At 39.0% G+C, this 21,276-nt stretch overlaps 1 protein-coding gene across 6 annotated transcripts in view; it reads right to left on the reverse strand.

The window, feature by feature from the left end:
* Window positions 1–21,276, reverse strand: part of clcn2a (chloride channel, voltage-sensitive 2a) — a 51,941-nt gene that overhangs the window by 4,387 nt on the left and 26,278 nt on the right. For 3 of the 6 annotated variants that reach the window (XM_084412108.1, XM_084412106.1, XM_084412109.1), the window contains exons 3-24: window positions 15,567–15,698; window positions 13,407–13,535; window positions 13,165–13,298; window positions 12,992–13,069; window positions 10,700–10,729; window positions 10,228–10,306; window positions 9,968–10,093; window positions 9,791–9,875; window positions 9,423–9,524; window positions 9,078–9,162; window positions 8,742–8,900; window positions 8,305–8,374; window positions 7,539–7,649; window positions 7,004–7,214; window positions 6,773–6,906; window positions 4,902–5,080; window positions 3,467–3,575; window positions 3,299–3,345; window positions 2,831–2,896; window positions 2,094–2,132; window positions 1,109–1,213; window positions 30–116 (exon numbers count right to left, since the gene is read on the reverse strand). In XM_084412108.1, the coding sequence (XP_084268234.1) occupies window positions 30–116; window positions 1,109–1,213; window positions 2,094–2,132; window positions 2,831–2,896; window positions 3,299–3,345; window positions 3,467–3,575; window positions 4,902–5,080; window positions 6,773–6,906; window positions 7,004–7,214; window positions 7,539–7,649; window positions 8,305–8,374; window positions 8,742–8,900; window positions 9,078–9,162; window positions 9,423–9,524; window positions 9,791–9,875; window positions 9,968–10,093; window positions 10,228–10,306; window positions 10,700–10,729; window positions 12,992–13,069; window positions 13,165–13,298; window positions 13,407–13,535; window positions 15,567–15,698 (2,297 nt within the window). The remainder of the gene's footprint in view (window positions 1–29; window positions 117–1,108; window positions 1,214–2,093; window positions 2,133–2,830; window positions 2,897–3,298; window positions 3,346–3,466; window positions 3,576–4,901; window positions 5,081–6,772; window positions 6,907–7,003; window positions 7,215–7,538; window positions 7,650–8,304; window positions 8,375–8,741; window positions 8,901–9,077; window positions 9,163–9,422; window positions 9,525–9,790; window positions 9,876–9,967; window positions 10,094–10,227; window positions 10,307–10,699; window positions 10,730–12,991; window positions 13,070–13,164; window positions 13,299–13,406; window positions 13,536–15,566; window positions 15,699–21,276) is intronic. The other 3 variants (XM_084412111.1, XM_084412107.1, XM_084412110.1) reach the window with 2 other exon arrangements.

The raw sequence follows: 21,276 nt of genomic DNA on the forward strand, positions 1-21,276 counted from the left end.
ATATAAAGAAGAGCTATACAATCACGCACCTCCTTCAAAGAGACGACGCCTACTAGACGTCCGGTGCTGGTGACATAGGCATGATCCAGGCCAAGAAGTGAGAAAATGGTGTGTGTCTGTAATGCACAAAGGGACAGAAAAAGGTCTGATGTTCAGGCAACTGTGATGATAAAACCGGCCTGTTTGTTTTTCATGTGACTTGCGTGTTATATTCCTTGTGTGGCTTCAGAACATTTGGAATATACTGTACAAATAATTTGCACTTCTTTTTTTGGTAGTTTTTAGGATAAACGTGTTAAAGGCCGAATAAGAGAGCACTGCACGGAGGACATATTTTTGTAGGTCAAAACCCAGAAACAAGTTGCCATTTTAGCAGCTTTCGATTCCACCGTCCTCAAGTCAATGGGTTTAATTCAATGGGTTTTTGGTTAAATGCCTGAAATGAGTATCTGTGGTTAACACCAGGGGCCGGTTGCATAAACCTCTAAGACTAGTCTTACAAGTTAAACATCAATTTATTTTCTTTAAGACGGTTCATAGCTTTTTTAAATCAGTTACATAAAAACGTAGATAAGCCTACTTTGATACCGAAAACTAAGACTGACGGCCCCTGACACTGTCTTAACATTATGGGTATGTTTATGCAACCGGCCGCAGCTCAAGGTATTTTCACGTTTTATTCTAAGACATTAAAATAAACCAGTAATACCCCCCTTGTGATTTTAAAGCTTTTATTTGTGGTGAAGCATTGGCTAAATGAGACTTCAGAGGTTGTCTGAAACATTAAAGTCATAATTTAGAGCAGGAAAACTTATCTACTCACTAGTTTATTTTACAGCTTTGTTGTGTTAATAATTATGCCCTTGCAAACTTTCAGACTTGGCAAGAGTCAAAAGCTTAATTGTGGTGATGTTGAAGTTATGCAACCGTTGTGTAGTTCGTTTATAGCTTTTTACTTCTGGCTATTGTATTGAGGCTTCAAAATTCATAAAAGATTATCATGATAAATAGAATCAAACTTTTGCTGGTCTCAAAGCCATTTTCTTTCAATAATCCAAAAGCCAAATGGAAAAATCCTATTGGCAGATACAGCAGATGCAGATTTTACCTTATGCAAAGATGTTCGTTCCACCAGCTGAAAGGGGGCGGGGTCTATTTTACAGTTGTTGAAATTAACAGCCTCATCCAACTGTTGCTCCTCCCACTCTGTTATCTGAAAAAAAGATTAATTAATTGCATATAATTTAAACTGACAAGGGGAATTATCTTAGGTTTTATATTATAATATGATTTGAGAATGTTCGCTTTTATGCTCTTTTTCATGCAATGACAATGAGAGGTGACCACAGCTTTCAAGGGTGATTTTCAAGGTCAGCTTTTCAGTGAATAATATCTTAAATTTCAGTCTGTTCCTCATAAAAACTACAATTGTATGGAAGAGAACCGTGTGAACATTCTTCAGAACTTCTCCTTTTGTGTTCCTGTGCTCCATGACAGAATGTTTTTTTTTAAGAAGCTACAAAATTAGCTTTATTACACATTGTCCAAACCAGGAGCAACACAGTTAAATATAAAAAAAACTCTTCCATGTACTAGAATAAGCAACATTACAATTTGGCAGTGATTTGGTGTCTATTTCTGTGGCCCCGCTCACAGTGAAATCTCAATGGACTAAAATCCTGCTCCACATAACTGTATATCAAACATCAAATATTTATTTTTCTGATTGACTGACTTTTTTTTTTTGGTTGAAAGATTATTTTTAACTGTCTACTTGTTGCATGTCACCATGGAAGAGAGAAGCAAAAAATGTGAAAGCAAATATATCTGACTGTCTGTACAGAGAGTCACATCATCAGTCACACATTGACTTATTTGATTATAGACCTAGAAATAGAGCAGAACCTTCACTGTTTTGCATATTTCAACATTCTAAAATGATTCATTTCCGAGTTTAAATAATATTTTGAATGCCAGAATCAGACTGTTGGACCCCACTGTATATTCTAGAACACACCTTAGTTACAATGGAGAAAAAAAAAAACTACAATCACAACATAATTATGGGTAACTACTAACTACAGTATTTATACCTCTGCTGTTGACATGTCATCTTCCACATCAGGTGTATCCTGAAAGCATCAAGTCAAGAATTAGACACAGAAACGCACAAATGTCCCTTTCATACGTTCTTGTCCTCACAAACTTCATGCATTTCATTCAGTTCACAAGACAAGCTACACATACTAATGTAATCTATCGAAGCGGCTCAAGCTTTACTAAACATCAGCAAGCTTAAGCAATACATTAAACGCAGCCCAGGGGAGGGTGAGTTAGATTGGATGCCATTACGAAGGCAATAAAGAACTAAGACAGGGAATAGCTTTTCGAAAGGTTCTTAATTTGATTGGAGAGTTTAAGGCTCCAGTTGAAAATTGGACTTGAATCAACTTTGTGAAGCTTTGTTCAAAAGAAACGGGTCCAATTACAACATCCCCTGACGTCCCTCCATTGGTTTACGAGCATACGGGGGCTCCTGAGCCCGTTCTGAATCTGAACCTCAAAACCAAACCATGCGTCACACAAACGCACTCATCCCGTGAGAGTTTATGAGATGCTTCATAAAATGGCATGATTCATCTCGTGAGTCAGCTTGTTCCCCGTTCCCTAGAGGGGAAGTACTAAGCTGGAGGAGTGTATCAATACAGCACACAGGCAGAACGCAATAAGGCCTCTGAGATGCCAAGGCCCTATTGGCTTTGCCACTGCCACCCCCGATGATGCGTGTTTGTGGGCGAGGGGAACAGAGTCCCTGCGGCAGCGTTCTTACCACCATGGGTATCTTCACACGCTTGGGCCTCCTGCTCCTCTTAGGAGCCTTGGGGCCAGCATTGCTCTTCCAGACATAACAGATAGAAAAGGGAGGAGCATAAAGCGTTAATGCAAATCTAACGCAAGGCTCCCTCAACAGATGCACCTTCAACATTGACTATTATCAAGGGACACTGTTAGAGCCAAGAGAAAGGCAGAAAGGGGTGTATAACAGTATATTCAGGATGAAATCCCCAAAAATCTGATTTGAATTAACATATTTGAGCTTTGAATTAAAAAAAATTTCAAACAGACAACAAAACAGAATACAGCCTGTCTGAACAAAGCCTAAGACAAACATTGAAACATTAAAAAAAAGTCAAACCAGACGCTCCGTCGTCCCATATTCAACTTCTGGGCACCTGTAAAATCTACAACTACATAAGTGCTGCGTATCACCCACAATCCCCCTAGAGAGCCATCATACCTCTATTAGCTCCTTCACAGGTTCCCCAGAGGAGAGATTTGGAGAGCCTGCAGAAGAGGAGTGATTAGATTAGCACAAGATTGGTGCGTACCAGGGGGTCGCAGACAGTTAGCAACACGACATACATGAGTAGGAGTTGAAATGTGTGAGTAAGTGTTATATACACACTGTTCAGTGACTCTGTGTTGCTGATTGCAGACACCGTCTTCAGAGCAGACTTGAGGGGGATCTGGGAGTTAGTCAGCGTGGGGCTGTATGAAGACTCTTCAGTGGAGATCTGGAAAAAAAAAAACTGTCTATTAGATAGATTTATCAGTAAGGTTGATTACTAAAACAGACTCCACGCACTCCCAGATGTATTACCGAGCACAGAGACGACAGCTTGTCGGGAAGGAATTCTTTAGGATAAAACAGAAAGCATGAAGAAAAAAAAAGAAAAAAAAACCACCTGATGGTGATCTGACAATCCTTTGTTCTTCTTGAGAAATACAGACAAGCTGGGAATCGCAGACTCCAAAAACAATGGCATACTAACATTGAACATAATTAAAGAAATACTTCACTCGGAATTGAAAATTATTTATTACGCTCCCTGTGTCGTTCCAAGCCTATTATGCTGTTTTCACCTGAAATCTTTATAGTTACCAGTATAGCTCATTGTGACCACTAAACACTAAAAATACAATAAAAAAGAGCCATTAATGGAGACCATGAGACTCATTCAGTGCATTTTGAGTCTTCTAAAGCCATACTAAACAGACTGAGCATCAATAACAGTCTTATTCTCCACAAATCATCTTCTTCATCCCACATTCTCAATAACAGTATTCACTTACCATGTGAGAACCACTTTTAGAAGCACAGGATCAATCTGTACCATATTGATTTATCGATATAGGTCGAAAATTGCATTATTAATTGTAATAATTTCCCTTATTTTAAAATTTAAACCACATTTGCTGTATGCTCACTTAAAGTTAATCTGTAAAAAAAAACACTTAATCACAAGAAAATTGAAAATAATTAAATAAATAGAAAATAAAATTGTTCAAATTGTATATTATAATGCTTAAATTCACTTGTAGCATTTAAAATGATTAATTTAATAATTATTTTTTGTTTTTTAGTGTTTTACTTTTTTATTTATTTATATTAATATAGTATAGATAGAATAAATAGCACAGATCTTAATAAGAATGTATTGGCCATAATATACAAATTATTATCATCTTATTGTTATTGACCATAATGTTAATAGCAGTGCACCCTTAATGGTTTTTGCCATTAATAACGTTAAACCTGGTGCAATCTAAAAATTATTGCTAAGTTTATTATTATTATTGCTAAGAAAACTATTTAGCTGCACAGAAAAATAGCATTCAGGCTCAGAACATCATGCGGGCGAGTAAATAATAACAATAATGGTTGAACTAATCCTATAACCTGGTGTTGTTTTTCACAAGTCTATGTTTAAATATGTCTATATCTCTAAAATGATCATGTAAAATTATATGGGGGAAAATGTCATATAATCTAATGTTAGTTGCTGCTTCAGATTCCTGTCTTGTAATTAACACTAGCATTATCTCTCTGAGGCTCATACCAGGAAACGTACGGCATGCCCAGTCTTGGGGGGAGAGTCTTGGGGGAAGGTGGGCACATGGGTGCCGTTGTCCTGAGCACGTTCTCTCAAGTAGTCCAGCCTGCGAGTTCGGCCGAGCTGCAGCGAGAGCAGCGACTGTAGCTGGGAGCGCTCTATAGAACCCAGCAGGATCATGGACTCTGGAGCCAGGTGGGGACACGGGCAAGGGAGACAGCAGAGAGGGAAAGAGAGAAAGAGAAAGAGAGAAGTGAGAGAGACACAGCGGGATAGCTGGAGGAATGGGGGATAGCAAAGGGTGGGAAAGGAGATGGAGAAGGTAAAGAATGTGTCTGTCACAGGGAATGAGGTGGAATTGTGGGATAACATTTCCAACTGTGAGCTTTCATTTGGGAACTTCAAGAAAATGGCTGGAAAGGAAACTGTACTGAAATCAAACATCAAAAAGTATTTACAGCTTAATTTTTAAACACTTTATTTACTTGTATTTTTCTTTGGAGCAGTTTTTAAGCATCATGCAAACACCTAATAAACCGTTTTTTCATATTCATCCAGATGCCCATTTTCTTCCCAGGCATCTACAACTGTACACTATCTAAACGTAAACCTTAAAATACACATCATTTTTTACGATATTGAAAAACGTGAAACTAATCAAATGATCATGTGACTCTTTGCCCAGATGATCAGATGCTCTTCTATTGTGGCTCAAGGTGCTCTTTGGATAATCTCAAATCATACTCCAGTATTATTATAAATGTTTAAAACAGTGCAGCTTAATTTTATTTAATTAATTTTTTTGAGGCAAGCTAGTAAGAGCTGTGTGTGTAAACTTCACTTCCCTGGCCTCAAGAGTTGCACTAGTGACTGATGCTGGAGACTAGCGTCCTTGTTAGCGAGTCTGTCTTCCATGCTGGAGACCCTGGTTCGAATCCTGCTCGGAAAGTTTCAAAAGTTTATCTGGGGAACGCAAAGCATTTGCGAGAGAATGCAAAAGCATTGACATTTTTCCATTACCCCGACCCTTTAGGGCAGGGTTTCTCAAACTCGGTCCTGGAGGGCCACTGTCCTGCACAGTTTAGCTCCAACCCTGATCAAACACACCTAGCTGTGAGTTTCTAGTGATCCTGAAGGCATTGATTAGCTTGCTCAGGTGTGTTTGATCAGGGTTGGAGCTAAACTGTGCAGGACCGAGTTTGAGAAACCCTGCTTTAGGGGCTTTGTAGATTCCACAAGTGATGTGTTCAATTTTTCTTTGCTATTTGCTTTAAAAGAGTTTTCTCTTGTTCAGTAATTTTTTTTGATTGCAGTCTTTTTTCTGTTGTCATTGTTTCCCTTGGATTTGCTTCTCAGTTCCATACAATTTTAAGCTTTTCTTGGTTCGTTCCATGTTTTCTAGGCAACCTTGGTCATGCTAATTCAGATTAGCACAGTTGGTTTTAAATTAATCTTTTTTATTTTTCAGTTTAAAACTTCATAGTCCAAGTGTTAGTAATCTGTCCTTAATCTGTGTTTGAGAAAGACATTTTTTAAGCCATGATTAACTATTCTAGATTAAGACCTACTCCTGGCTTCGCTCTCTGCCACTTGGTATCAGCCACTGAAAACCCATTTTGATGAAAACCTCATTTCTTGGCAAAAATGATTCAGCAATCAAAGACAGATACTGCAGAGACATTTCAGCAGAATTGCTCTTCCATATTGAGAAAAATGGGGAAAAAAGACACTTTGGGATAAAGACTGCCTAAAAGTCGGTCTAAAAATTCCCAATGCGAGATTGTGATAGTGGTAAGAAGGATGTGCAGAAGGTGGACTAACAGGCCGAAGACAACTTTTTTTGCGCAAAATATTTAGGTATTTTATGCATGTCTCACCTTTGGACTCCACCAGGGCCAGGGTTTTAAGCTGGCCTGTTACGAGAGCTTCCTGCAGGTCCCGGTAAGAGGAGGAGAGCGTGATATACCGCACGTCTCTCACCATTATGTCCTCCACGCGGATATTATATTTTCTACAGGCAAAAAAAAACAACATGGGAGTGAGCATTCAAAAAGCCAGGGGAATAATATGAGAGTGATAATTTGGGGAAGGAACGTAATAGCCCTCACTCCTGTCCCCAGCCCAGCTCCGGCAGGTAGGGAAGTTTCTGGATCCGGATGATGGAATCATAGAGGGAAGGCTGTAGACTCTGAGCCACGGCATTGGCCAATATCACGGCGATCATCACGGGCAGGATGTGCGAGATTTGACCGGTCAGCTCGAACACAATGACGGCGGTGGACACGGTGTGAGTGACTGCGCCAGAAAGAGCCGCCGCCCCTGTGGGAATCACCATTTCGTCCAGCATCAAATTACAGTAGCAGTCACCCGCCTCAAGCCATCTGATTTCCTATTGTGCTCCTGACAAGCTTTCTGCTCCGCTGCACAATGCAGCGCTACCGCTGAAGCCATTTCCAAAGGCAATATCTAATTTGGCTGTTGGTTTGTGTGGGTTAATGAAAAATGTATGACTCTTGCATACAACACCCTGAAGGTTCAATTACGTGTGTGAATAAGATATAGCCACGACGGGTTGAAACTGATGGCTTTTGAAAGAAAACAAATGGACATCCGCGAGAAGGCATGCACAATGGTTACTCTCACCAACAACTGCGTATCCGCCGGGAACTATGGGATATACAGTGTTGTCGGCGTGTATCCCTTCGGGGAAGACAGCGGCCATACTCTCGCCGACCAGTCGACCGAATGCAGCCCCTGTGTGATACACAGAATTCACATTTTTGTTGATGACATTTTGGTGCTGACAAAAAAAACGTCAAATTTGTAACACCTGGTTGACGTATACTTACATGAGGCCACACACATTGATTCCAGAATAAAGCTGCAGTGATTTCACGAGTTTACACACACAGGCTTTAGTGACTCAGACAGTGATGAGGGATGGAAATGGAGAACATAATTGCGGGAAAAGGAAAACAACCATTAAGGACAAACTAAAATATGATGGCTGGTATGAACACAAGAGCAAAATAACGTTCAAACGTGCTCGCTCATACACTGCCGGACAAAAGTTTGGAATAATTATGATTTTTGAAATAAGTCTCTTATTAAATAAAGATGTAAATATGCTGAAAATTCAGCTTTGACATCACAGAAATAAATTGCATTTTAAAATATATTAAAATAAACAGTTAAATATTATTGCTTTATTGTATTTTCGATTAAATAAATGCAAGCTTGGTGAGCATGAAATTGAAGTCTCATTTCAAAAACATAAAAAAAAATCATAATTATATCAAACTTTTGACTGGCAGACCACAATAATAGCTTGAAATGAAAAAAAAATAGAAAGAAGTTTCCCACAGTGTTGACTTTTAAAAACACCACACGCACACTATAAATCACATACCAATGAGGAAAACCGGCATGAAAGCCCCACAAGGCACAGGCATTGTTGTGGCCACAGCTGACATCCAGAACTGAAGAGAAACATTCAAGAGCCACAAGGTCACACATATGAACAAAGACACCCTTTAATAATTAAGCACCATCACACACGCAATTGTGATGCTGTACTGAAAATCAGAACGGCTGTGATTTACTTGCAGCCTGTGATGATTTTCAGCACAACAACATGACAGCAACTTTTTTACACAAGACAGTTCAATAAGAAGAAGTGAATATTGAGTAACTGACATTTCAATATGACCAGATATTTTATTTATTTTTGCAACGAGAATGAAGCCAATCAAATAACAGCTGTATAATAACATGTTACATTCACATATTGCCCATTGCTGTTAACATTCATTGTCTTTATAATTTACAAAACATGGTGAGACCCACCTTCATGACAATGAAAAGGAGGAGTGTGATGAACACATTGACTTGTGGGTGCTTCCATGCCTGAGGTACGTGACTTGAGTACGCAAACTCCTCCGCAACACCTTGCTTGTACCAGGTCAGGTTGTCAAACAGTGCCACTAGAGACTCATGTTGAGTAAGCTAAATGAGGAGGCAATGCAGTTTGTTACTGAATGCATGATTACTGATCCGGAACAAATTAATCTCAGCATGAAGCACACGTGAAAGACTGAAAAAGTTTGGTTGTATAGGAAAAAAGAAAGGTATAGAGAAGAAAACCATTTTGATGAGACACACAATACATCTGAAACATCAGACCTGGCCTGCCATGAACTGTCCAAACCCTGGAGGAAAGGTGAGGGTAGAGATCAGAAGAGTGACCACTGCCGGATACACCAGTCTTCTATGGGAAGCCAAACATGAGAGAGAAATTTGAATTTGAATATAATAAATAAACATTTTACTATTCAATATAACATTAATAATTTAATTAATAATTTGAAAAAGTTTCATTATTAATCCAGCATTGAAAACAGAAGATATATTTAATTTGTAACATTCTTTAACAATGAAATAAACAAATTCTGAGCTAGTTCCTAACTAAAATACATGGTACAATAAGAATTGCTGTTAACATTGTAAAAGAAGCACTAAAAAACTAACTTTTTTAGCAAAAACTTGTTGATGGTTTTCTGTTTTCTCATAGACTCCACTATGATCCTGTTCAGGTACACAAACAACGCCCCTCCAAAACCACTGGCAATTCTGAGGAAAAACATGAACAACTGAAACTATGACCATTGCACATTTCTATTTTACAGCCAAGAACTAAGAATCACAAACTAGTTGGATTTAAAGATTAGACATGTGAACTGAACACACAGTGTTCGAAAGCATAAGCTTTGCATATAAACAGTGCTAATGAGCTTAGACATTTTAACACAAATGTTCCTTGACAAGGAAGTTAGTTTGCATAAAATCTTACTTCCATAATTCAAATAATTAGTTTCTGGTAAAGGTGAGACACAAACCCGAGCACAGCAAAAGCTGGAAGCTCTTGTAGGTCAAAGGGAAAGTCCAGACGAAAGCGTGTTTTAAAGAGAGCTGTGATCGTCTCTGCAATATGGCGAAGAGAGATTGACAGTTAGAAATGTATGGCCAATGAATCATCTGACAGTGTTGGCTATCATAACGGGTTCCTCTCTCACCCTCATCGTTATTCCACACTGCCAGCACCCTGAAGATAAAGGCACTGAAGGTTGCAGCGAAGAATCCTCTCCAGTAGTTCCTCACGGCAAAGAACGTAGATGTGACCTCAATACTAAACAGCACTCCTGCCACAACACAGCAGATCGTCAACAAACAACTTTGCTCAAAGCTGGAGGTATACAGGGAAACGTTACTGTCGTGGATGTGATATGGCGTTATCTCCAGTGGCCAGCTATGATCACAATGTGTCTGGACTTACCTCCAATAGGGGCCGCAAAGCAACAGCCCACCCCCACGGCACAGGCGGCTGACAGCATCTCTGTGTTTCTCAGCTCATTCTGTCAGATTAACGAGAAAACCGAATACATGCAAATCCTGTTTCAAACGACTGTCGCGGTGGCATTTTGCAGGCAGCCAAGAAACAGGGTAATTACACTGACGGATACATGGCAACGACATGCGGAACAAGGTATTGCTATGAACACAATTAAAAAATGGACAAACACTGCTCTTTCATTCACTATACGCTATCTTTGGGAACGGTTTTTGCTACGGCCAGGGAGGATGAAGTCCAGTGGACTCTAGATTGCAATGGAAAAATGGTAAACTTGAGAAATAAAAATTCACAAAATGGGAGAAGAAAATAAAACTGGCTTTTTCATTTATTTTAACACTTTTAATCAATCTGATCACATGGACACACCCAAACATAATAATACCTTGCATCTTACCTTGTTTCCCTCAAAGGGCTCTTCCTTCAGCAGTAAATCAAAATAACACATATACATGTGAATATCTGAACTCGTTCAAAGGCTATCAATACTTTAAGTACTTACAGTGTTGTTTACTTGTTTCATGTCTGTATCTATAAACAAATTATTGAAATTTATTCACATTTATTGTAATGAGAACTATAGTGTGTTGACTATGTTTGACCTACCTACTTACCTATCTACCTATCTATCTACCTATCTATCTACCTACCTACCTATCTATCTATCTACCTACCTATCTATCTATCTATCTATCTATCTACCTACCTATCTACCTATCTATCTATCTATCTATCTATCTATCTATCTATCTATCTATCTATCTATCTATCTATCTATCTATCTATCTATCTATCTATCTATCTATCTTCCACACTCTTCCTCCTGGGGGCAGTATGGTGTTGAAATGTGATTGGCGAGAGACTTCATTAATTGATTGATTTGTGGGTGGAAAGTATTGCTGTTTCTCAATTCATCTACTTATACTACGCTCTAAAAGTATGTACTCTTTTTCTGAAGAAAAAGTAGATACTTTTGAGTGCGTTTCAAAAGAGTACACAAGCGTGGGGACATACTATCACGTCATATGCGTCTTTAATGGTTGCTCTCTGTCGCGTCCTGTCACAGTAAATTGGCCTGTCAATCATCTTGTCACAGTTAAAACCCTCCACATTTCACGCATATTCGCCATGTTTTTTTTAACACTTTTTACTGGTGTTTCTCTTCCCAAGCGCAATGGGTTGTGGGCAATATTAGCCTTTAGAGTGTGCACGGATCCACACTTCGAAAATCTACTGTAAATAGAACATCCGGGAACTTTTGACATACTCTTTTCAACGTACTGCTTTGGGACACATTTATTCTAATCTCACATACTATTTAGGATGGATAGTATGGACATTGGGATGCAGGGTATAAAAGTTTGTGGTGTCCTGCTCAACAGTACTTCCTCTGGAGAAAGAAGTACTGAGGTTTTCCAGAGAAGTAATTTGCTCTAACTTGCTACTTTTCCTTTTGTTTAATACTCACCGATATTTGTCACACAAATGGATTATTATTTCCTTTGTTGTTTAAACCCCTAGACTTTATGCTACTTTTGAAATAAATTCTGTTTCTGTATAAATGAACAACCTTACAATCCAAACAGTTTGTTTGTGCGTGTGATCCTCTTTGTGTGATGGTCAAAAATGAGCTGGCCGTGACATTATCTATCTTATCTATCTTTCTATCTAGAAAAATGATCCCCTTTATATTTGTACTAGACTTTTTTTCTTTTACCCAGGCCCTAATTGGAACTCATCATTCATATCCCACTATCAAAAGTGACACCCACAGGTATAAAGTGTCAGACAAATAATTATCGGCATGGCCCGTTACCCCAGACCCCCCTGCCTGACTGACTGTGTAAACATGCCATTGACATTTACCCAATTAAAGTGCATTAAATTACAGAGGAACAGTTAAATATGTCAGAATGTTTATGGCCTCCGATTTTCTGTCAGGTTCACTCTGCGCTAACAACATGTTATTGATCCATTCCCCAGCATGCTGTGATTTCTCAGTTTACTTTGTGGGCAAAGTCCAGAGCGTTGATATGGAATCGCACAAAGGCCGTTTGACTAATTTTTAGCACGATTTACAAACAGTTCTATTTACTGTGGTTGCAATCCCCAAGAGAACCAATACCGTATATACTCTGACTAATCACAGCCTAGCAAAAAACCCTAGAGAACCCTCAGCTGCTTGTTTGTATGATACACGCAGATGAGACTAGAAGAACAAGGCCATGACGTTTCAAGTGCAGTGACATGTAAAGTGATAATACAAACACAAGTCATTAGTAACGCTTTATAATATCTCTCATTAATAGGTCGTTATTAATAGGACATTTCATTAAGAGGTCTTTAACAATCATTATATGTCATTTTATCACTGAGAAGAGGGGAAGTCTGAAAATATCAGCTTCAAACTTGGGCTATGTGCACAAAAGCACAAAACGTTGGAGCAAATTTGTTATTTAATGCAATGAAATTCATACATTTTTTAATGTGACGGTGTACAAAAGTGTTGTGTGTTGACCACTGTATATGAAATTTCTAATTATTTGATTATAAATGATTTTATGTAAAGCATAATATGTTGTAATAATGTTTGTTAATGTTCTTAATGCAGGTTATTATAAAGTGTTACCAAAATTTGAAATGTCAGAAAGTTATTGACACGAGACAGCATCACTAAAAAGCCTCTCACCATGTAGATTCCTCCAAACAAGGCCATGAATTTGCTCAACAGAGCAGCACACAGACTGGCAACATGAACAAATGGTCCCTAAAGGATGCAAGAGGAGATAGAAATAACAGATGTGATCACAGTATTTAAGCATTAGAAGGCTTATCTAGGATCAAGTATCCCCTCTCATGCACCTCTTTGCCCAGAGGCATGCCACTTCCAAGGGCACAAGTTAAGCCAATCACTTTGGCAACGAAGGTTTTGAAAGTGAGGTACTCTTTCAGCACAACACCTCGGAGGATGGTCTTCATCTCTGGGATCCCAGAGCCTAGAGGAAGAAAAGAGGAAAGGGGTTACAAAGAGATCTGGGAACACGTAAAGGCCATTTGGGCTTAAGTTGATTACGTGAGCATGGGTCAGTGTGTGCGTATCTCACCCACTGCCTGTGGCGCCAGTATCTGTGTGAAGCCGGCAGAGAAGGTGATGAGAACTACTGGATAGGTGACCCAGGCCAGGTATTGCAGCAGAATGTTACTGTGCAGACCACCATACATCCACTTCTGTGCTGCAGACACCGACACACACCACATAATTACATCTCTGTAGACGCATAAGGTGGGTCCAAAAATTGCATACTTATGGACTATTCTTAGTACAAATAGGGTGTTCACATAGAAAATTACAAAACGACCTGGATAATGCACTTAGTTAACCAAAAAGTGTGGAATATTGGACACTTCATACACTCAACATGCACTCAACGGTCTAAAATTCGTACACTAGATGGTACAGTACATAGCAGGGGCGTAGCAGGGGCTTCTATTTAAAGGTGATTCTGACACATGCCACCATTCCCGGCCACGTTCTCTGGTGTTGTAACATTCAGCCAATCAAGGGTGAGTTTCAGTGTTGTTTTGTTCGTTCTCTTATTCGTTGTCATTTTCATTTCTTGGCAGGCTAGAAACTTTGCATTAAATGCACTGCACTAAAAACAGAGGACAAAGTAGTCCTTTTTTCAAACACAGTGTATTTTGATGTATTCCACGATCAAATTTCTACTTGTGGATTTGAGGTAACGATAGTAATGATCTTTCCCCATTAAAAGAATTTCACAAGCTTGTGCTCATAATGATTACAATATAAGGATAGCATTTGAGAGTTTTGTATGGTGACCGAAAGTTGACCGCATCAACTTTGATAATAGACTATAAAGATTATACATATAGACTATATCGATTTAGACTATACATCTATCTACATTTACATGCACTCTGTTATTTTTTGTTGTTAAATTATTTCAATTCATTTTCCTGCCCGATTCGACAGATGTCTTGGAATTTATACTGACACCTACTGGTGTGGATGAAAAAGCAAAGGTTATTTTATTTTAATTGAAGAAATTCCCAATAATAATAATAATAATAATAATAATAATAATACATTAAAATTATATAGCATTTTTCTTAGCACTTAAATCACTTTACATGGAAGGGGGAATCTCCTCAACCACCACCTGCCAGCTTATAGGTGGAGAGGAGAGAGTGATGAAGCCAATCAGTTTATATAATGGGTATGATTAGATAGCCATGATGATGGACAGAGGCCAATAGGCAAATTTAGCAAGAATGCTGGGGTTATATCTCTCTTTTTTTTTTTTTTTTAAAGGACATTCTGGAATTTTTAATGAACACAGAGAGTCAGGATCTCGGTTTAACGTCTCATCCAAAGTACGGTGCTTTTTGACAGTATAGTGTCTCCATCACTATACTGGTGCGTTAAGACCCACACAGACCACAGGGTGAGCACCCCCTGCTGGCCTCACTAACACCTCTTCCAGCAGCAACCTGGTTGTCCCAACAAAAGGGATGGAATCAAAAGTGTGCATTAATTGAGTGATCACTGAGATCTTTTTTTCAGTTGAATATGATCTCAGCAATCCCTCTAGTGTTTTCCCCCATAATTAAAACCCATGAGGCAATCACCATAAGGTGGGCGACCTACTATATGGCCCTGTCTTGTATGGCGCACTTGATGTGTACTAGTGCTCTAGCAGATTTGCCATGGTCGTTGTTTACCATTCATCAATTTATGAGTTGGAAGTGTGCTTGTTATGCACCCTCAATGTTCTCTTCCTCCACAACACCAAAGTGTAGACTCAGAGGAGAAACAGACCCTATATAAAATAAAATAGGCCATCACTGGGGTCTTCATTTCATGTAAGTGTAAATAATTTTAAACATCTGTCAAAAGTACTAGTTGTCATATCTGTATATTTCTTGACCCTTCACTTCATGCACCTTTAGCTAATGCTGCAACATAAAGTCGACCTTGATATGTGCCTTTTTGTTAATTGACTGAACTGCCACACCCCAGTCCTTGTAACTAATCTCATTCTTTTGCAAAAAGAGGTCAGTGAGTTGGCACCAATTCATTCAGGCATTAATGCACCTTCCATCCCAGAATGCACATGATGCCAATACCTCACTGAAAAAAAAACAATACTTGACTGATTAAATGACACCATCTGTACTTTCATGGAACCCTGTCAAGCAGAAAATTGTCATTTACTTTCTTTTCATTCTTTTCTCTCTCTCACCTTGCTGGCAGAAGGCAATAGTGTAGTCCATAGCCCAGCTGACCAATGCCATGAGAAGCCCCAGGAGGATGAGGAAGATCCAGTCTTCACCCACACGGGAAATCAGGAACTTCTTACACCGTGACGTACAGACTGCAGACAGACATTAAAGGGATAGTTCACCCGAAAATGACAATTCTGTCATCATTTACTCATTTTTGTGTCATTCCAGACTTTCTTTTGAGGAGCACAAAAGGTAAATTTATAATAATATGCTGTTTGATCTTGTCCAAGTAGTTCTAAAGAAACATAAAAAACAGTTTATATGCTATACTGTATACACTATCGTTCAAAAGTTGTGAGTACGATTTTTTGTTTTAAAAAATGCTCACCAAGGCTACCCTGGTAATCCAGAGTTCTTGCGAGAGCACAAGTTGAATTTGCTCAGCGAGTTACTCTGGTGTCAAGTAACGATGCTCATTAAATATGCCCCTCGATCTGAGCTGCACCAATCACATCGGGTTATCTGATATAGGCGGGGCAGAGGCGAGCTAAACAGATGACGACAGCGCTGTGACGTCGAAGTCATTAGTAAACATTGCAAGATGGCTATGGATGAATACCAGTTGTTTGAAACGGCTTTGGCCGCTACAATGAACGAGTTAGACTTGGCTTTTTATCTAAAACAGGAACAGAAGACGCCGCTCGAATCGTTCCTTTGCAAGAAGGACATTTTTGCTGTTTTGCCGACCGGAGACCTGGCTTATTTTCATTAGTCGACGCCAGACCATTAATCTTTTAGATTTAGCCTAGGTCTGGATTTCCAGGCTACACCAAGGCTGCATTTATTTGACAAAAATACAGTAGAAAAAAGGCTTGAAACATGAAAGTGTGCTGTGGGTTTCGTACTTTGCGCCCACCAGCCTATATATATATGTGACTCTGGATCACAAAACCAGTCATAAGTCGCACGGGTATATTTGTGCCAATAGCCAACAATACATTGTATGGGTCAAAATTATACATTTTTCTTTTATGCCAAAAATCATTAGGATATGATATGATATGAAGTAAAGATCATGTTCCATGAAGATATTTTGTAAATTTCCAACCGTAAATATATAAAACATTTATTTTTGTGAGTGGATGCAGCACAATCGTGAACATAAACGGAAAACTTTAAAGGGGATTTTCTCAATGTTTAGATTTTTTTGCACCCTCAGATTCCAGATTTTCAAATAATTGTATCTCGGCCAAATATTGTCCTATCCTAACAAACAATAAATCAATGGAAAGCTTATTTATTTAGCTTTTAGATTATGTATACATCTCAATTTCAAAAAATGTACCCATGTGACTGGTTTTGTCATCCAGGGTCACATATGGGCTACTTTTATGATGCATTTATGGTAATTGCAAGAGCAAGCAGAAACATTCTTTAAAATGTCTTCATTTTTGACTATTTTGGTTTCGTGAGATTGAGTAAATGTAGACAGAATTGTCTATTTTTTGAGTGATCTAATCCATTAAGCACCTATAACATCCACCGTTTTTCCTTTTCTTGATAGGTCAGTCTGTGTTCACAACATAGAGATGTATGAACAACCCAGAGAAATTACCTGAACCCAGCAGTAGGTGCACAGTATGCTTTAATGAAGTGAACAATTGCTCATAAAAGAGCTTGTTTTCCTGAATTCCCAAATTTCCAGACTCATGAGAGTGTGAACAATTGCGCTGTTGCATAGGTGGACAGGGTTGCGGAGACCCAGACAGGAAATGGCTTGTGTGTGTGAAGATAAGACGCATCTGAAAGACAGCGGAATGGGAAGGGTCACGGCAGGTGATGGGACACCTCTGTGAACGTGACAGAGTCGCTGCCACGCCAGCCTCAGTACCTGCTAAGTGGCTCTTCGCCCGGTTCCTCTGTGCGGGAGTTGGCACGTAGGCCGATTTGTCCTCTGAAGTGGCACAACAGATGTCTTTGCTCTCAAAATAAACCCCGTAACAGAAAGCAATAAGCCGAAACAAATTTATCGCAATTCAAGATGCATTTTGGACATGCAAACCTGCACTGCTTATCTCCAAACTGCGCCAGACAGAAGTGCTGAGATGCAGCATATTTTGACACTTAATTGGAGTTTGAGGAATAACCGTATAAATATGCAGAGCCCATGCTTCCCCACACAGGTTTTAGTGTCTTTGACAAGTGAGTCACAGGCCAGCAGTGGAAGTGACATCCTTATGTGGAATGAATGCATAATATACCACTGTATTATATATCCAAGATCTATTTATATTCCCAGAGCGAGTAGAAAGGTGTAGGAGGTTTGGTGAGAGGCAATAGTATCTGCCCTCACTCTGCCTGATATGACAACTTGTGCGGGATTTTCTACACTGAGTCTCCGAGCAGTACTCACAATTTCCCACGAGGGCGAGCTGGTGGACTGCTGCCAGTTCTCTGTTTTCATCCACAGATCCAAAATAATTAGCACTGAAATAGACGGATTATGTCAGCTATGGAGGTAGGACTTTACTCTAAAGTTGCAGAAAGAACAAACTGCAGGATGCTGACAGCTTGTCGCAAATCTACCCCCCTCTGTCATCTTAAAATTCACAAATAAAGTCTAATTACACCAGGGCGAGCAGTATATGTGTTTATATACTCTATTCGGTATGGGCATATAGACTCTGATGCCAGATCTCACAAGACAAAACAAGCCCAAAAATACGCCAACTCAAAATAAGCTGATTTCATTATGGGATTTATTGTAGCATAAAGGCATAAAAATTACAAACTATTTTGCACTGTATGCCATCATTTTCAAGCAAAAGTGTGTTTATAAAGTGTTGTTTTATAGAGCTGTCATAAAGAGAAACTTTATGAAGAAAGTTTTATTTCTGTCACATATGTGCATTGCTAAAAACTGTGTGTCTTTTTATGTGCGGAGGCTGCTGAAAATGTTGTCAGGGAAATTAAAAATCTAACCAAGCAATTTGAAAAATATCATCACTGTGCCAAACTCCGCTTTTATAACAAAAAAACTGACCACCTAAATCAGTCAATACATTTCTCTCTTTTGCATGTACACATCATTGGGGTAAAGAAAGAGCTGGGACAGACAGAAACACTGGAGGAAAGTGAATTTTTTTGTAGACTGTAGGTGGAGAAATTTGACAACTGCTATTAGCGACCCGTCATACCCTATTGATATGCAGGTCAAACACTAGCAAACCCAAATATGTGATTGTATTCTGGAAATAGGCCCAGAAAGCACAAACACAAAAGCCCATTTTTCTAAGTAAATTTATTTTAAAAGTATTTTATTATAAGTGGGCATAACAACACTACCTACAAAGACAGCATTTTTAAAACACCATAATCACAATCCTGACCAAAGGGAAGGTATCTTATGCTCCCTGTCATCATCCCTTCTTCTTTTGGACAAAACATCGTATTTATCCTTCACAGAAAAAAAAAAAAAAAGCACTGTGACAAGCTCAGTGCAAAAACAAAACAAAAATCCAACATGGTGGACAAGGTGAGCGAAATAATACACTGCATCTACCTTTCTCAATACGTAAAAGTGTTGAAAAAAAAATAATTTAGTGTGAATAAAAATGTATTATCTATTTCTGTGTGCTATGTATTTTAATAGAGATGCACCGACTGCAATTTTCTTGGCTGATTCCGATTTCAAATTTTTTTGTAAGTGTGACCTGCCGATACCAATTTTTTGCCGTACCATTTTCCTTTAAAGAACTATAATTGACAGCATATACAAACAAAAATCTACTTTTCTTCAATGTTTTCTAAATGTTTTCATAAAAAACAAGTAAAAAGACAATAATAAAATAAGACAAATTTCAAACAGCAGCACAAATGAATGCCATAAAGGGAGATATGAAGTTTTTCAGGTGGGTATACAGTATATTCAGGTAAGAAATACTACAGAAATGAATCAAATGTAAAATAATACTGGATAGTCTTCATTGTTTAAAATAAATACAGATTAATACTTACTATTAGTTAGTTACAAAAGTAATTCAGTCAAGAGCAGAGAGTGATTTTCTTTGTCTTTTCTTCTTGTATTAAAGGGTTAGTTCACCCAAAAATGAAATTTCTGTCATTAATTACTCACCCTCATGTCGTCCCAAACCCGTATACCTTTGTTCATCTTCGAAAACACAAATGAAGATATTATCATTATCTTCCAAACAAACAAAAATAACAACTTTATTTAACAATTTCTTCATACGGGTTTGGAACAACATGAGGGTGAGTAATTAATGACAGAAATTTCATTTTTGGGTGAACTAACCCTTTAACATGACAGACAGCAGTAGGAATATTAGGCTGCTGTCACTTTAAGAGTTTATGCACGGATCCAATATACTGCTACACAGCTTGTGTTATGTGTCTTAAATAATTAGGTTCTAAAACTGACTGTATTTACCTGAATACTCACCAAGACGGGCATTTTGACATCATTTAGTGTGTACTCATTTTGGTACTTGCGACTCGCAAGCTGCTTAAGGACTGAGAGGTGGCTTGTGCGCACCACTTATATAGATCAGTGGTGCACGCGCTTTTGGTGTGAGTGCAAAATCTGTGGGAATTAGTAAAATGATGCGCAATACAAGCACTATTTAATCAAAGCAAATGAGACAAGAGAGGCGGGTGTGTGTCACTTTGAGCGAGAACGCGCAGCTGACATTATTGCCTGTGCCGCTGGCAACAAAACGGACCAGCTCGGAATCTGAAAGACATGAGACTGACTGGCCAGTTACAGGTGTTGTGCCGAATTTCAACTCCCTGCCAAATTATTACCTCCCTCGTCCGAAGTCAGTACCTGATTGCCTAATCCTACCCCCAACCCTAATCCTAACCCCTCCCCCACAACTAATCCTAAACCTATACTAGGGGGGTAATAATTTGGCGGGGGTCAGTATTCGGCACAACAACGGTCCGGTCCGATAATGCAGAAATTCGTCCGATTCCGGTCCTTGGCCGGTCGATCGGTGCATTTCTATAATGCTTATTAGAGTATCATGTGGTTATCTTAGCAACAAGCTAACAGCAAACTCGTTGAACTTATGGAGTCGGAAGTCAAGTTCAATGCAGAGAGCCAGCGCTGCATATGCAGAGTGTTTCAAATCAGTCACTTATGAGGTTTCATGATGGTTGGTATGATGCAGCTTTAGAACACCGCAGCCTATGTAGGCAGAATGTGTGTGGCAGCACGCAAGGTTTTGGAACGGTACTAGATGGAGGAATAAAACAGAAATGAGACAGAGACACACACAGAGAGAGAGAGAGACATATGATGCCAGCTCTGTAGACCGGTGTGTAGGTAGTGAGCTGACAAGCCTCCAAACCCCTCAAACTCAGTCAAGGAGGATCAGAAGACCTCCGCTGCACGCTGTGCTGATAGATTTCTCATGCTTTTCACACTCAACAGGGAGGCGGGAAGGATGATATAGAGACAGATGCTGTGTGTCTTTGGAGATTACACAAGGCCAAAAGAGCAGTCTATTTATATGACAAGAAACCAATGAGATACCTCATTAGCACTAAAAACATTGGACTGCGAGACACTGTTGCCTATTTAATGAGGATTGTTAAATGGGTTGCCTATTTCAACTTCTTTTAATAGTTTATCACAGAATTTCTATGAACGGCCACTGCTTTTGTTCAAAGCTCGCTTTTTTCCAGCCAATAATCTTATCGTAC

This window comes from Rutilus rutilus (assembly GCF_951802725.1).
Source record: "Rutilus rutilus genome assembly, chromosome: 6".
NCBI classification, from domain to species: domain Eukaryota; kingdom Metazoa; phylum Chordata; class Actinopteri; order Cypriniformes; family Leuciscidae; genus Rutilus; species Rutilus rutilus.